Source organism: Corvus kubaryi, unplaced genomic scaffold (assembly GCF_017639235.1).
Source record: "Corvus kubaryi isolate FWS band 111438036 unplaced genomic scaffold, C.kubaryi_AGA036_p1.0 37354, whole genome shotgun sequence".
Taxonomy (NCBI): domain Eukaryota; kingdom Metazoa; phylum Chordata; class Aves; order Passeriformes; family Corvidae; genus Corvus; species Corvus kubaryi.
The window spans coordinates 1880508-1896309 of record NW_024581116.1 but is presented as its reverse complement, the minus strand read 5'-3'; the positions used below and the strand labels follow the sequence as shown (position 1 = coordinate 1896309).

At 44.2% G+C, this 15802-nt stretch overlaps 1 protein-coding gene across 2 annotated transcripts in view; it reads right to left on the bottom strand.

Annotated features, from left to right (window-relative positions):
- Positions 1-14581, bottom strand: part of PKHD1 (PKHD1 ciliary IPT domain containing fibrocystin/polyductin) — a 236131-nt gene extending 221550 nt beyond the window's left edge. Inside the window, exons 1-13 of one of the 2 annotated variants that reach the window (XM_042032908.1) lie at positions 14423-14581; positions 13736-13886; positions 12597-12674; positions 11493-11637; positions 10932-11031; positions 8770-8827; positions 7841-7919; positions 5585-5659; positions 4848-4912; positions 4188-4227; positions 3288-3358; positions 1836-1937; positions 1091-1186 (exon numbers count right to left, since the gene is read on the bottom strand). In XM_042032908.1, the coding sequence (XP_041888842.1) occupies positions 1091-1186; positions 1836-1937; positions 3288-3358; positions 4188-4227; positions 4848-4912; positions 5585-5659; positions 7841-7919; positions 8770-8827; positions 10932-11031; positions 11493-11637; positions 12597-12674; positions 13736-13787 (961 nt within the window). In that variant the 5' untranslated portion in view covers positions 13788-13886; positions 14423-14581. The remainder of the gene's footprint in view (positions 1-1090; positions 1187-1835; positions 1938-3287; positions 3359-4187; positions 4228-4847; positions 4913-5584; positions 5660-7840; positions 7920-8769; positions 8828-10931; positions 11032-11492; positions 11638-12596; positions 12675-13735; positions 13887-14422) is intronic. The other variant, XM_042032909.1, reaches the window with a different exon arrangement.
- Positions 14582-15802: the final 1221 nt, after the last annotated feature.

Below are 15802 nucleotides of genomic sequence, written 5' to 3'. Positions count from 1 at the left end.
TTAAAACAAAAGTATTCTCAGCAGCAGCCAGCAGAAATCCCAGAGCACATCCTGGAATCAGTGGTGTAGGAGGCAGGCCAGAGAGAAAATTTTAATAATAAATTGGTTCTGTTTGTGGGGTATTTTGCAGTCTAAGGCAGAACACAGATCTCGCCTAAGGGAATTTGTTTTACCTTGAAATCCTCCACCAGAAATAACAAAACTCTGCAGAGAGCAGAGCATCCAACCAGCTCACATGTCTGCTCTTGCAGGAAAAGGCACTGAGGTGACCCACAGTCAAAGTTAAGCCTCATTTTATGCACTACAGTCTCCTGCAATGCTCCACTCGAGGAGTGCCCCAGCAGCCTCTGCAGTAACTCCAGTTCAGCCATCCTTCCTCTAAATATTATTCAGGCCTTTTTCTGCTCATTTTCCACAGCCCTGCACACCAGTCTGACAATCCTCCCACCATCTCCTGTCTGCACTTGGTGGGGTGAGCTCTCCACCTTGGTTTTCCTGGCTATAGAATCACAGAATGGTTTGGAAGGGACCATTCAAGTTTATCCAGTCCAACCCCCTGCCTCGAGAAGGGACATCTCCAACTAGAGCAGGTTGCTCAGAGCTGCACCCAAACTGGCCTTGAATGTTTCCAGGGATGGAGCATCCACCTCCTTTCTGGGCAACCTGTGCCATGGCCTCACCCCCCTCATCGTAAAAAAAATACCTTCCTTAGACCTAATTTAAATGCACACCCTTTTAATTTAAAAAACATCACCCCCTGTCCTATCACTACAGTCCCTAATAAAAGTTTATCCCCATATTTCTGAAAGCCCCCTTTAGGCACTGGAAGGGGCTCTCAGGTCTCCCTGGAGCCTTCTTTTCTCTGGGCTGGACAACCCCAGCTCTCTCATATATCTTTCCTCATAGCAGAGGTGCTCCAGCCTTTGGATTATTTGTAGTCCCCTTCCCTACCCACCCCAAAAGAAACTGGCTTGATGTCAAAGCAATCTTTTGGAAAGCCCTGTTTCTTGATTGCATTCAGCACCAAAAGGTTTCTGCCCTGCATTTCTGTGTGTGTTTGCTAATTTGGAGCTTCAGTTGAACACCTTACCTGGCTGGGGGACACCAGGTCTCCTGCCCTTGCCAACAGGCCCAGTGGTGCATTTGATTTCCCAGGGAGAGACGTGCTTGACCTTACAGGGAACACCTGCCAGCAGGGAAAGGAGACAAATGTGCCATGGGAAACTTGGAAGCACAGCTGAGCCACAGCATAAACCCATCTTAGAGTCATGGAATGGTTTGGGTTGGAAGGGACCTTACAAACAAGTAGTTCCAAGCCTTTCCATGTACAGGGACACCTTCCACTAGACCAGGTTGTTCTGTTGGAGCTCCTTTAGGTGCTCCAAGGTCTCCTTGGAGCCTTCTTTTCTCCAATCTGAACAGCCCCATCTGTCTCAGCCTTTCCTTATAGTAGAGGTGTTCTATCCCTCTGATCATTTTTGTGTCCCTCCTCTGGACTCACTCCAAGAGATCCATGTTTTTCTCATGCTGAGGACCCTGGATGTGGTACTCTGGGTGGGGTCTCACTGGAGCAGAGAGGCAGAATCCCCTGCATCCACCTTGTTCCCAAAAGGGTCCACACTTTGCTGCAACCCTGGGCTGGTACTACCAGAAAACAGAACAGTTCTTTCCCACAGTCAGAAAAACTGGACCTTCCCAGGGGTGAGTCCTACAATTCCCACATTGGTATCCCTGAACATCACTTGGGGTTTGTGGTCAGGGCCAAACTGAAATTAAAAAAAAAAATAACAAAAAAGAAAACAACAAAAAAAACCCCCACATATTTCTTCTGTTACCTGCAGCAGTGACCTGCACTGGCTCCTCAAAGAAATCCCCAGTGACAGTGAGATCAGTGCCCCCTCCCAGGCTCCCTCCAGCTGGGAACACAGATAGTATCTCTGCAAGGGAAGGAAAAGGAGGATCTGAGCCTTTCAGAGGCTAATCCCAGCCCCATTTCTGGGAAAGCCTGCAGTGCACTTGCACTGCTTCCAGCCAGAGAGGCTCCTGTGAGTGAAACCAGCATCTCACTGATCCCTTTTTTTGGCAGCCTCTGTGATGACACCAGGAATGAACAACATGGATAATTTGGCCACATGACAGGGGAAACACTGCAATGCTTGGGCTGTTACTCAGCAGTGGCTGCATCTGTCATGCTCAGATTGCAAACTGCTCTATTCCATGCTATCGAGGAGCTCTGCAAAGAAAAAACCAACAAAAAAAAAAAAACAGAATTAAAACTGTTTTAATCCTTTTGACCTTCTCTGACTCACTTCTCAATTTAGCCCTGAGGTTTCAATGCTACCACACTTTCCAATCACCCCTCAGACTTCAGGGACCAATGGAGGGAGCTGAACATCTGAGTTTCCACATCATGACCATGAGATCCTTTCAGGATTTTATCTGTTACAGTTGTGCCATTCCACAGGAAAATTATTTTTCTCTTTCATGACATTTACCCACTTTGCGCTCATGTTCTGATTTAACCACCCAGTTCTACTTGTATAGCTCTGAAAAAAAAAAAAGACTAATAAGAAAAAAGTGAGGGATTTTGGCCTATACCTGCTTCTTTTTTGTTAATTCATCTGGTATTGAAACATTAATTGGACAATATTGGCTGCTGACTAGCACAGTACCCTCTATGGGGCAGATCTAGAAGATCTTTCTGCTTGCGTTCTGCCCACAGCCAACTGCATGCAGAGTTATTTCATTTTACTCTGCCTTAAATTGTAAATAAAACATAAAATTACCCTTCTTAACAAAGTGTTGCCCACAATGCATCTTGAACTGTCAGATGTAGATTAATTTTTATGTATCTTAAATAATTTTTTTAATGAATGGTGCAGCACTCTGCCATTATCCACTTTACCAGAATTTAATTTTTGGAGTAGCTGAACATCATCTCCTCCCTGTAGCTGATGTGGGAGTTCTCATCCTGAGGTCTGCATTTCCAAAATTTCAGCCTTACCAAAATACAGAGTGATTTAAGGGGGAAAAGTTTCTCTATGAGCAACACCTCAAGTCTATAACTGATCTGACAGGGCAAGGAACAATGCACACAAATCTGGTTATCTCGTCATTTTTGATCTGCAGCTTTCTGCTTAGTCAAGCCCTTACCAGGGGAGTGGAACACCAAAATGAGGACAAAACAGGATTAAATCCCTGGGAAAAGCAACAGTGAGAGGCCTTTTCTTAGACCACACTGGAACTGCTGGAAGACAGTGCAGCCAGCGAGGAGGATCAGTGAATACCTGGATGAGTTTGATACAGGAAAAGCTCCTGCTTGGCACTGATGAGCCAAGCACCTTTGTGCACTGCTGACCTGCAAGAGAGAAAACACCTGAGAGATCCTGGGCTGTGTAAATAAAAGCAGAACTTCATTTGGAAGAGCTGGACACTCACTCTCCAGAGGAGCAGTGGAACATTTCTGCAAGCTCCAACAACTCCTTTCACCAGCACATTGAGGCATTCATTCATGAGACCCCATTACATGGCTGAAACACTTTATTAGAAGTACTAACACATTGTAAAGTATGTTTTGACATGGTCAGAACCTATTTTCACTTCCTTTTATGGTTAAATTCTTTCCTATTTGGATGAATAGCAAGGTGAAAAGATTTTATTTAGCTAGTTTTAACAGATCACAGAATCACAGAATGGCTTGAGTGGGAAGGGACCTTAAAGCTCCTCTCATTCCACCCCCTGCCATGGGCAGGGACACCTTCCACTATCCCAGCTTGCTCCAAGCCCCTCCAACCTGGCCTTGGAAACTTCCAGGGATCCAGGGGCAGCCACAGCTTTTATGGGCACCCTGTGCCAGGGCCTCACTGCCCTCACAGGTAAGAATTTCTCCCTAACATCCAATCTGAACCAATCCTCCTTCAGCCATTCCCCCTTTTCCAAGATAAGATGTCTTATGCTTTGGACACGGAAGGTAGAGTATAAAACACCAAAGTGGAAATACTTTGGGGAGAAACATTCTCCCATTTCATTCCAAATCTGACAACCATCTTCTCATTATAACAAAACCTTATTTCTAAGCAACGAAACACATGATTCAGGAAAGACATAATTCACTCATCCTGGACTCAAATGCAGCTCCATCCCCATGCAAAACCAGAGAAAAAGAGAGAAAAGATTATTTCACTCACTTTCCTTTGTTAAACACCGAGAAGCTGACATTGTGGGACCCTGGGGGAGAGAAAAGTGATGATGTTTTAAGGCAGAGTATGGAGTGCATCCTCCCAAGCCTTGTCCTGGTTCCCTAGGCCTGATTCTCCCTTCCTTACAACAGTAAGGAAAGTCTGTTTTACATATTTAACTCACAATACGTTTCCCAAACAGGAAGGCTGGAGCTCAAAGCCTCCACAAGAAATTAGAAACTTCTTCAGAGTGCATGGAGGAAAAATGAAAGGGATCCAACCTGCTACCGGAGAGATTATGAATAGAAGGGAACACCCAATTTATTCCTCTAATAAAGCACTAAAGGGAAGGTCCACCACAGACAAGAAGAATTAAAGTAGGAAACTGAGCAAGGACCCCAAATCACACTGTTGCTGCCAGCAATGCCCACACCACGTCATGGGTTCCCTTCATGTTCTCCCAGGCTGTGCAGAGGACACAAACCATGGCAGGGGCTGTGCTGAAGGCTGGCAAGCCTTGATCTGAAACAGTTTTTATGGACTCAGCCCTGAGCCACATTCCCAACTTCGGAGAGAGAACAGAAACTCCTGACTGACTGACACCCTCCCTCCATCCTCTGGAGTTTTGGGAATGACAGAAACCGGTGTTTTTGACCCCTTTTCACCAACCTATGTGGTTCCCTTCCACCTGGCACTGCAGGGTCCCCAGTCCATCCTTTGTATGGATAGGGTAACTGTGGAGAGACAAAGGACTTCACTGAGCCTTGGGAGCAAAAAACAAGTAAAATATAGTAGAATCAACTAACCTAGAGAGGATGTGGGCTTATACACCCAAGCTGGTAATGGTTTGCTGTCTCTAGAAACATTAGAGTGAAGCAGGTGAGACAGGAGAGGAACAACCCATCTTCACACTAATGATCAAGAGTTCAGCGGCTTAGGAGGATGTCTCCCAGCAGCAGTGCTCCAGCTTGGCTCCTTTATACCTATTTCTAGAAGCTGATGCTATTTGTGACCTTGAGAAGTCCCATTTGAAGTAAAAAAGCTGAGCAGGAACAAGGGGAAGGTGAATTGAAGGACAAAAACGTTTCCCTTCTGTTTGCTCCTCTGCAGGTTCCTAAACTGTAAGAAGGAGCAGGCAGCAAGTAAAACAGATATGCTGGCATTGCATCAACCCTCTGGAGTCGTGGAATGACACAATTCCCGTCATTAACTCGCGTTTACATTTGAGTGGCTGAAGCTGCAGAAAGCCAGCAGTCCTCACCCACCCCATCACAGACCAAAACTCAGGGTCTCTCCCAACTTTAGAACAAAGCAGAAGAGTTCCTCCAAAAGCCACAAATTTTTTTGTGCACAAGCTGTGCTGAGCCCTTGCACCAACACAAACCCAAAGTAAGTCAAGGACTGACATGCTTCCAGCTCTCCTGTCAGCAAAAGAGCAGAGACTGGTCCATCCATCTCCTTCTGATGTAAGAACAGCTGGCCTGGGCAAAAAATCAACAGGAAAGATATGATGTGATAGAGATGAAAAGCTAATCTGTTAAAATTAGCAGCCAATATTTTCCCAAGGGACAGGAATTTTCCCCCACTTGTTTCTAATATTTATTAACCTTCTAGAAAATGGGACAAGCCCTAATCCCTCATCTGTGCACCTGCCAAGTATGTTCCCCAAATACTGTGGGAGCTGCACCTCTGTGAGAGTGCAGCAGGACCCTCTTGGAGACACCCCATGCCAGCTCTGAATGATCCAATCCCTCCTCCCTGAGGGCAAGGCTGAGCTCCAGAAGGACAATACCCACCCACACCTTCCAAAACCAGCAGGGCAGCATCAACTACAGCAAGTACAGTCAAGATGCAGCTCAGCCTCTTCTTTATTTCATTGAGGAAAAGCATTATAAACAACTTCTGGCAGAAATCACCCAAGTCCCTGATAACAACAAATTTAAATATCTGTTCCTTAAAGAATCGATATGGGACACCTTCCACTGGACAGGAAGAAGCAGGTGAGAGGAATAAATTCAGAGTAATTAGCAGAATAAGCAAAGGCTGGCAATGATTCCTTGAGAATTAACAGGCAATTAAAGGGAATAGGTAAAGACCTGTAATGCAAACACCTTGTGATGACCCATCCCTCACAGTGCAGCTTTCTATGGTCCATGTTTCAGAGTGCAATTTTATGAGGCTTTACTAAAAGAGTTTGCTTTTATTAATACAGGTGGCTGATATTGAGAACCTTTCCTTTTAAGGAAGAAAAAAAATCAGTGCTGCCAAATGTTTGCTCAGCATCACTGGACCAGTGCATCCCATACAAAGCATGGAGAAAGGTGCAGAACACACTTGAAAGTATAAAACCCATTCCTTTTTTTTGCTCCACATCCCGAATCAGCGTGACTGAGTGACAGACTGCTCTGGTCAAGTCCAAGTCCCCACCTGGTACATATTTCCTAACACACCAAAAATGGGCAAATTATTCATGTGAAGCTACAGAGGGAACCTGTCTGGTATGCTGGGATTTTGAGGCCATTTCCTTTTGGTGAGGTTGAGCTGTAAATGAGTAATCTGGCAGCAGAGCACTGCAGGCACGTCCAGCCTGCACTCAGACAGAGCAGCCTTTCTTGCCTCTGATCAAAGGTTCCACAGCTCCACCAGAGGCAGGTAAAACAATAATTGATACCAAACAAAGGATGCTGATGGGCACAGTGTAGGGATGGCATGGCAGGAATCTGCACTGGCTTTCCTTCATGCCAGCAGGGAGTTTAATCACTTAGGAAGGGCATTTCCTTTCAGCCTGAAAAGTCATTAAAAGCATCTAGTGGTCAAATATCTGATGCTTCAACTAAAATTTCTAACTACCAAGAATACACACGTTTCCTGGCTCCTGAAATGAGCCTTAAGCTGCCAGCAGAGTAACTATGGATAAATAGTTTATCTTTAAAATACTTACCTGGTCTTAGTTCTTCGCTGCCGTTGGCACAGAAATCATAAATTAACATTTGATAACATATCCATACATATGGAGATACATATGACACACAGCAGGACGGTGTCGATGCTCATTTTGGATTCACTATGCTTAAAGGGGCTGCTGTCCTAAAATAAGGGGTTTTTTTAAACCTACCTGCTTTTCTCTGTTGCACGCAACCACAGAAAAAACATTTTAAAAAATATCAAACATTTGAGAACAAGAAAACAACTACAGAGTGTTTAAAGCAGTGAAAAACAAAGCTTTTGTCTCAAAATACTCTTTAGTCTTCTGGCTCACCAGAGCATTAGCTTCAAACTAATTTTTTTTTTTCGAAAAAAAAAAAATGCAAATGGAAAGGGGAAAATTTATTTAACTTTTTGGCTCTGACATTATTTTAATTAGTTAAATTTTAATTTGCTAGCCAAAATAAAATCTACAGCAGCCAGTTGCAATTACAGTATAATTCACACTGAGCTGTGATTGACTGTGCTGCCAGTAAACAAACCAACCAGCTTAATGGACCAGTTGCAATTAGATTAACAAAGTTTGCTGGAGCCCAACTCATGAGCTGCAATAAACCACAAAGGAAGCAAATGGCAATTCTGGGCCAACTGGTTGCAATTTATTGCTGTCGAGGAGGCTGATGGAAGAAATACCAATTTACAGGGACTGCAGAAGATAGCTGAGTGTTCGTAATTACCCATCAATATAATCCACGTTGAAGTCCAGGGTGTCATATCTGCCAGCAATTGTCTTCCCATGAATCTGTATTAAATTTCCTGTTTAAGAGGAAATGGAAATTGAAGAGAGTCTTTTAAAAGCAGAGAACTTACTTGCAGATTTTCTGAGCTGAACAAAAGGAATTCGTGGTCTTCATGAATGTTGCAGAGGTTCCTAGCTGCCTGCACTGAAGGTACTCTCAGCTTTTACCTTGGCTCAAGATGATTTTGCACTTCATTCACTTTTCTCGAAGCATATGTCTTTGTTCCCCACCAAAAAACCCAAATTCATTCCAATTTTTTTTTTTGCAGATCTGTATTTGCACTGAGTTGACAATTTTTCCTCAACTCTTTTGTTAACCAAACCCCACACTCTCACCCAGTTCCACTGTAGAACCTCATGAGACAACCAAAATTACATCATTTGTACACCAGACAGGGTGAAGGTCTAAAGCAGGACTTTGGCATATCTGTGGCCAGATTATTCTCCTGCTCTTCACTCACACTGGGAGGTGAAATATCCAGTGTACACACAGAAACCTTCATACTGACACCCTAAAGCGAGGCATGAGAATCTAGGGATGAACTACACCTGAAAATAATTGGAAATTAAGGACTGACTTAGACTGAGAATCATCTGTGCAATCTGATCATTCAAGTGTCTGACTGAACTCTTGAGAGACCAAAATCTTTTGATTAATCGTGACTTTGAGGATCAAACTTTCAATTTTCTCTAAAGAAACCTGGATATGCAAAAATAACAGAAATAGGGAAAAAAATCTGGCCTATTCCAGCTAATTTTTCAGACTAAAACCAGCGAATGACTTCTCACGTAACTTTGAAATCTGATCTAAAGCCCCAATAAGCGAAAGGTCTGTATGGCAGTACAGATTAAAGAAAGGTCCTGTACCTGGGGTGCCAGATGATGGATTAATTTGGTAAATCACAGGTGTCTGCTTGGCTGAGAACTGCAAAGAGAAATCTGTAGTGAAATGGCAGCTTTTTCTGCAGCAGTCCAACCCCTCCTGATGGTGCATTGCTCACACCCCACCAGCAGCTGCATTTCAGAGTCACACTCCAGGTCTGATCTTTGAAGCAGAATCCTGCTCTGGGAAGGGAGTAAGGAGAAATATTCCCTTCTTACCCCCTTGCCTTTCAGAGCCTGGGTTAAAGCTGGTTTTACCTCCTCTCTTGTGCTCAAATTGCCCATCCTGGCTTGTTCCAGTGTCAGAAGATACACTTTAATACAATATCAGATTTCTAAGTCATGCTTTAGCTGAAGTGAAAACCTGAATTTTATCTTGAATTTTGACACCATTTTTTTTCCCAGTAGTATATCCTTTAGAACTATTTCATCATCACAGATGTGAAATACTTCAGTCACCCTTTATCAAGTTTGTTGGGTACCCTAAAGCAGTGGAGCAAAAAAAGACCTTGTATTGGTCCATCTTACAGCAATACAACAGAGATTTCTTTGGGAAAGCACTGCCTTGGCCACTGAGGAAAAAAAACCTTGAAAATCATCAAGTCCAACCATTAATCCAACACTGCTAAATTCACTAAACCATGTCCCCAAGTGCCACATCTACACATCTTTTAAATCCCTTTAGGAGTGGTGAAGACATCACTGCCCTGGTGTTTGACAATCCTTTGGGGAAGAAATTTTCCCTAATATCCAACCTAAACCTCCCCTGGTGCAACTTGAGGCAATTTTCTTGTCCTGTGTCTTGTAACTTGGAAGCAGAGACCAACTGCCACCTGGCTGCATCCTCCTGTCAAGGAGCTGTGGAGAGTGAGAAGGTCCTCCCTGAGCCTCCTTTTGCCCAGGCTGAGTCCCTCTAGTTGCACCTCATCAAACTTGTGCTCCAGACCTGTGTGTCCATCCTTTTTTGGACACGCTCATCTTCCCCATCTCTTTATGAACACCCTCATGTCCTCACTGGCACTTAGAGATGCTGCTGACAGCCCAATAAATATCATTAAAAATTAATTTTTTGTATTAATTCAAAGATAGCACTGCATATGCCATGGTTTTTTTCCTAAGCTTTCCTTGAAGCCCATTCCCTTTCAGAGCTCAGCCTTTGCCTTCCCTCCTGCTCCCAGTCATGACAAAAATGAATGAGCAGCCACAAATTTCCTCCAGCAATGTCCACTTCTGGGGAGCAAAGGCAACATGACACCATACCCCAGGCTGGAGAAAATGTGGAGAAAGAAGCCAAAAGCAGCATGAAATTGGGGCCCCTGGCTGACACAAGACTTGTGAGCTGCTCAGACTTGTTGCTGCCTGCAGCAGCTTTTTCAATCTAACGAGGAGGCAAAATTAATTTTTAATATGCGTAGCTCCCAGGTCCCAGCCTCAAAACAAAGAGACACATTGTGGTTTATTTAGCTTGGAATGTGCCTCATTAACAGCATCCCCTGGTGATTTTTCATCAGCTCTCTAAGCTAGCTGAACCACCCGATGGTTCTTCAGCTTTAATGTGCAATTTACTGAAAACACTGGGTTTTCTTGCTCAAAGTTAGCACAGAGGTGGGATGTGACTTCCAAACACACCAGGCCTTATCCCAAAGCACACAGTCATGGTTAAGGATTCTGCTCCCCGAGAGATCACAGAACCACAGAATGGTTAGTGTTGGAAGGGACCTTAAATATCATCCAGTCCCACTCCCTGCCATGGGCAGGGACAACTTCCATTATCCCAGGTTGCTCCAAGCCCAACCTGGCCTTGAACACTTCCAGGAATGGGGCAGCCACAGCTTCTCTGAGCAACCCGTGCCAGGGCCTCACCATCATTACAGTAAAGAGTTTTTTCCAAACATCTAGTCTAAACCTACTCTCTCAGTTTGAAGCCACTCTCCCTGGTTTCGTCTCTAACATGCCCTTGAAAAAGTCTCCCCCCATCTTTCTTTAGCTTAGGATTGGAACTGAATGGTCTTAGAGGCCCCTTCCAATCCAAACCATTCCATGATTCCATCCATTTCAATGTATTTCCTGTGACACAACGTTGAAGCTTGATTCCCTTCAATACCTCGAATTCTTTATCCTCACTTCTGCACTTGCTTGGTGATTACCTTGAAAGAATAGTTCCCTTTCTCCACCTCAGTCAGGTTGTTAATCACATGTCCTTTAAACATCACCTCCACGTAGTACAAACCCTCCTGGGGTGAAGACCTAGGTGGAAGAAAATGTGTAATATTATATTATTTTTATTAAGATTGTGTTTACAAAATGCCAGGACCTTCACAGGGTCTCCAATCTCAGCAAGTCCACTGAGGCTTCAATAGAGCAAAGGAGCTTTACACTATCAGCCCAAACTTCACACATATGAACCCAAACTCTAAAACAATAATTTAAAAGACATGTGAAGCACAGCAAGAAATCACAGTTAAGCACAGAAGGTGACAGGACATCAGAACCCTACCCAAATTAATGCTAATATAAAACACAGACATTCTCATTAGACATGCACAGACAATAATCGTTATTCATTAGTAATAAAATGACCCAGGGCTGCCTGGATCTGCAGGGCGTCTTGATCCTGGTCCGTAATTAATGGGCAGACACTGAATAAAAATGAGGGTTCTGTTTGACAAAGGGCAAGGTCTCACCCACAGCCTAACCATGGATCATACCTTGTTCTGCACCTTATACTGGGCAACTCCAGAAACAGAGGAGAGACATCACACGGCAGTCTGGGCAGGTCTGGATTCACCAGGGACACCTCCAGCTGGGATGCACTGGCTGGAGAGAGAGATTCTACCTGGAGGGCTGTTGAGCCTAAGCAAGAAAGTCAATCAGAAGAGCTCTGTGAGGACAGGATCACTCCCAGTCTCACAACAAACATTTTTGGAGGTACAACCCAGCTTCTCTAGGAATAGTGCTTAGAGCCCTCGACCAGGTTTTTTAAAATCATATTTATGTAATTTCATGTTGTGGTGGTTTAACCCCAGCAGTCAAGTTAGCTCACTCACTTTTCTCCCAGGGGGATGGGGGAGAGAATTGGAAAGGTAAAAAACATGTCCCCAAGTGCACTTCCACACATCTTTTAAATCCCCCTGGTGACTCTACCACTGCCCTGGGCAGCCTGTGCCAGCTAATGACCATGGAGCTGCTTCAGAAACCAACTCTCTTCCCAATGAATAAATATTCATCACTGTGAAAAAACAGACCAAGCTTTGGTTTTGGACCCACATGGACATGGCTTATCAGTTTCAGTGATTTTTACTTAGATCTCATGTTCCTCATAGAGTTTGAAAAGCTCCAGCATCACAGGACATATGAAGGGAGCAGATTTTTAACTTTTCTTCAATAAGAGGGCAGGAGCAGGGAAGAAATTTCTAGCCCTATATCTGCAGAATGTAAGATAAAATTTAAGGAAAAAAAACCAAATAAGGTAAACATTTGGACTTCTGCTGCTTAGAAATAAAACTTCAGCAATAGCTTATGAAGTGATCATTTCAAGCTGATTTCATGCTATGAGTGTCACAGACGATAGCTCTGTTGGGTAGGGTTTGTCACTCCAACCACAAGCCTCAGAAGGGAGCTGATTATCTGTTAATTTTACATCCCTGGAAGTGTTCAAGGGCAGGCTGGACAGGGCTTGGAGCAACCTGGTCTAGTGGAAGGTGTCCCTGCCCACAGCAGGGGGTGGAATGAGAGGAGATTTCAGGTCCCTTCCAATCAAAACTTTCTCAGATTGTAGTTCAACACGTTCTTCATAAGGATTTAAAACTCACCATCCAGAGTGAGGGTAATCCATGTTCCTCCAGCAATGCTGCCCTCATGGGGCTTGACGAGTGATCCCAAGGCTGTCCCTGCAAAACCAAACCAGCTCCATCAGGCTGAAGGGAAATGCAAACATCTAAAATGCCTTATTCAGGATGAGACACAGAGTGATCTGAGAGAGGTCTTCCTGCTACCCCACCCTTCATTTCATTTCTCCTTCTCAGTTATCCAAAGTAATCATGTTGCCCACCCTTTTCCCCCCACCTCTCTCCCCCCTTTACAGCTCCCCTCAGGTAGATGTTGATGCCCTCAGGGTGGACCAAGCTGCAGCCTGAGCTTCCTGTCCTCCTCAAGAATTAAAGATGATAAACCTAATGTTTATTCCTTCATCTCTCAAAGAAATGTGTTTGCTGACTTCTGTGCACCCTACCAAAATTAAAGCTGCCTACAAAATATATCCTTTTCTGGCTGCAACAAAGCCTGTCCAGCAATTTCTTTCTGAAGTCTTCAGGAAAGACATACAGGCCTGGAAAAGAGCTCCTGCTTCATGATGTTAAGTCACCTATAACCTGCTATGCCCTGCCTTTCATAGAGGTACCAAATTCCTAAGATAATTTAGGATTTATTTTGGGTACCCTCGTTCTCTGAAGCTGAGAGATGAACCAGTACTTGGCTTCTTTTTATGCAGCCACTGACCAGAATTTTCCAGAAGTCATTTTACAGCGATATCCAGTTTTCTGATTAACATTTTAGGAGATTTCCAACTTCTTAGCTGTTTGAATGCTATCTGACTCCACATCAGTATTGATCACCAAAGCAATATTGGACACTTTTGCATCATGAACCCTTAATATCAACATGCAGAGAGTGACATATTTATTACCAAGTGAACAAAAAACAATAGGTATGACGTGAACCCAGGTAGAACACAGAGAACAAAACATTAATCCAGAAATCTCCCCTGTGGATATGGAAATAATGCCAAGGAAAACCAATAATAAGGGTGGACAATGTCCAGTGTGCCACAGCCAATATCCCATAGTTTTCAATGCATTTTAGGGGTTCTTCTCTACGTCTCACAGGCTGTCTGTATCCAATCCCCACTGGATTTTACAGGTGTGGTTGGAGACAACACCTCTCCCTCACCCACCTGCCAAGAATACCAGCCCAGCACTCAGCAGGAATGTTCTCCAAAGGTTCATCTTCAATGTTGGATGAGGAATTCACAAGAGTCTGGCTCCAGGACCTCCCCTGTAACTTTTAAACAAACCCCATCTGTGTCGTTTCTTCTCACTGCAAACCTGTGGGAGCAACAGCTGTGAACTCTTCTAATAATTTAAGAAATAAACATTTGAGTACTTGCAGACCAGCTCTTACTTGCTATCATAGCAAGAGATATCACGCATGTCAGGAACTGTTCTAACGCTTAAAGATAGACCATCAACTTCTCCTGCCTTCACCCTGGGTTTTGTACTAGTATGGAAAAAAACCCAAGGATAAATTAATTTAGCCACATTTTTAAATCACAAAATGGTTTTGGTTGGAAGAGACCTTAAAGATCACCCAGTTCCAACCCCCTGCCATGGAGGGGGACACCTTCCATCAGACCAGGTTGCTCCAAGCCTCATCCAACCTGGTTTCTACTGTTTATTGTACCACAAGACCTACTGTAACTACTCTCACACAATTTCTTGCACGTTTTAACACACTGCAACTTGCACAGGGCAGAGCCCAGCACCCTGGTGCAAGTGAATGCTGCATTTCAAAGCAGATGCATAAAATTTCATTTCGACTTAATTTTATTATTCTTTTAAGGACTTTTTCTGGCTTTACTTACCTTATTTGACTTGTTCTTCCTTCATTCCTCTGATGAGTTTAGTGCAGGGGCTCCAATACCAGCACAAGGGCTCCATCCCTTTGGCACCAGCTCTGCCACAGGTTTCAGGCTGGGGCTGTGTCAGTCACTCTGCCCAGTGCTGAAACCCACCAGACAAGTTTCCCAAAAGGCTCAAATCCCGTCACAGACAGCTCAGAGCTGTCCATTGAGGGTGCTTAATTATTAACCTAAGCTGCTTGCTGCCATTAACTGTTTTGTTCCAAGACTTTAATAACCATAACAAGAGTAACCTGGGGTTGTTCTTCCATTATTATATGGTTAGAGCTTCCAACAAGAGGACAACGAATCCATTTTGTCCTCTTTTTTTCCCTTCTACAACATGACAGAAAAAACGGTGGAATGGTTTCTTGATATGCTGATATTCAGTCTGGGACTGACTTTCAGAGCAAGTGGACTTCAAGGTTCCCTTTTATGTTCTTACTTCAATTTTTCCATGGTATTCCCAACAGCATCTGCTGGAAATTCTGCACAAAGGGTGTTTGGATCCCTTATCACTGCTAAAGTAGCTTTACCCCTGCAGGTCCTATTCCCTGTGGAAAAGAGGGCAGTGGACTCTCACAGTGTTATCATTCATGCCCTGGACAGCCTCAGCTGCTGGGAAGACCCAATCCAGCCTTTTTCAGACACTGAACAGCATCTCTACTCCCACCTCTGCCCTCCTCTGTTTGAAGCCCAGATAGATTTTAATGGAGTCCCTTGGTGGGTTGCTGAGCCCCTGCCCTGGTATGGAAGCCTTCATGGAAGTTTCCACTGAAATTCACAGAAAGTTCCCCAACCCCACAGCATAACTGAGGTTTAATGAGTTACCACACACCAAACAGCAGCAGAATGTGCTCATGTTCTCACCTTAGCCCCAAAGGGAGGTGGAACAGGCTTACTCAGGCTCCTCCTCAGCCTCAATTCAGAGACTCAGTGGCAAAAAGTCACAGGCAGTCAACCCTCAGGGGAGCTCTGGAGCTCTGCCCAGCAGTGGAACCAGTTGCGCTTGGTTTATTCTTAGGCCAAGCCCCAGTGTCTCAGCCACATACAGCCAATGATTACAGGAATCCAATATGAGTTAACCCCATCAGTGGTCTACACTCAGTTTACTTATTAGTGGAATGACACCGGAAACATGGTCAGAAGGAAGAGTAAACTTGAGGGAATTCTCAAAAAAAACCGTTTTGCCAAAGAAGAGGCTGTTCAAGGATGACAGCTTGAACACAGCAGGCAGAAACAAATGCTGGTAACAGGTTCCACACACAGCCCCAAACAAGGGGATGGACCAAGTGCCAGGTCCCTTCAGGAAATCTCCTCAGAAACAAGAGGAGACAGGGCAGG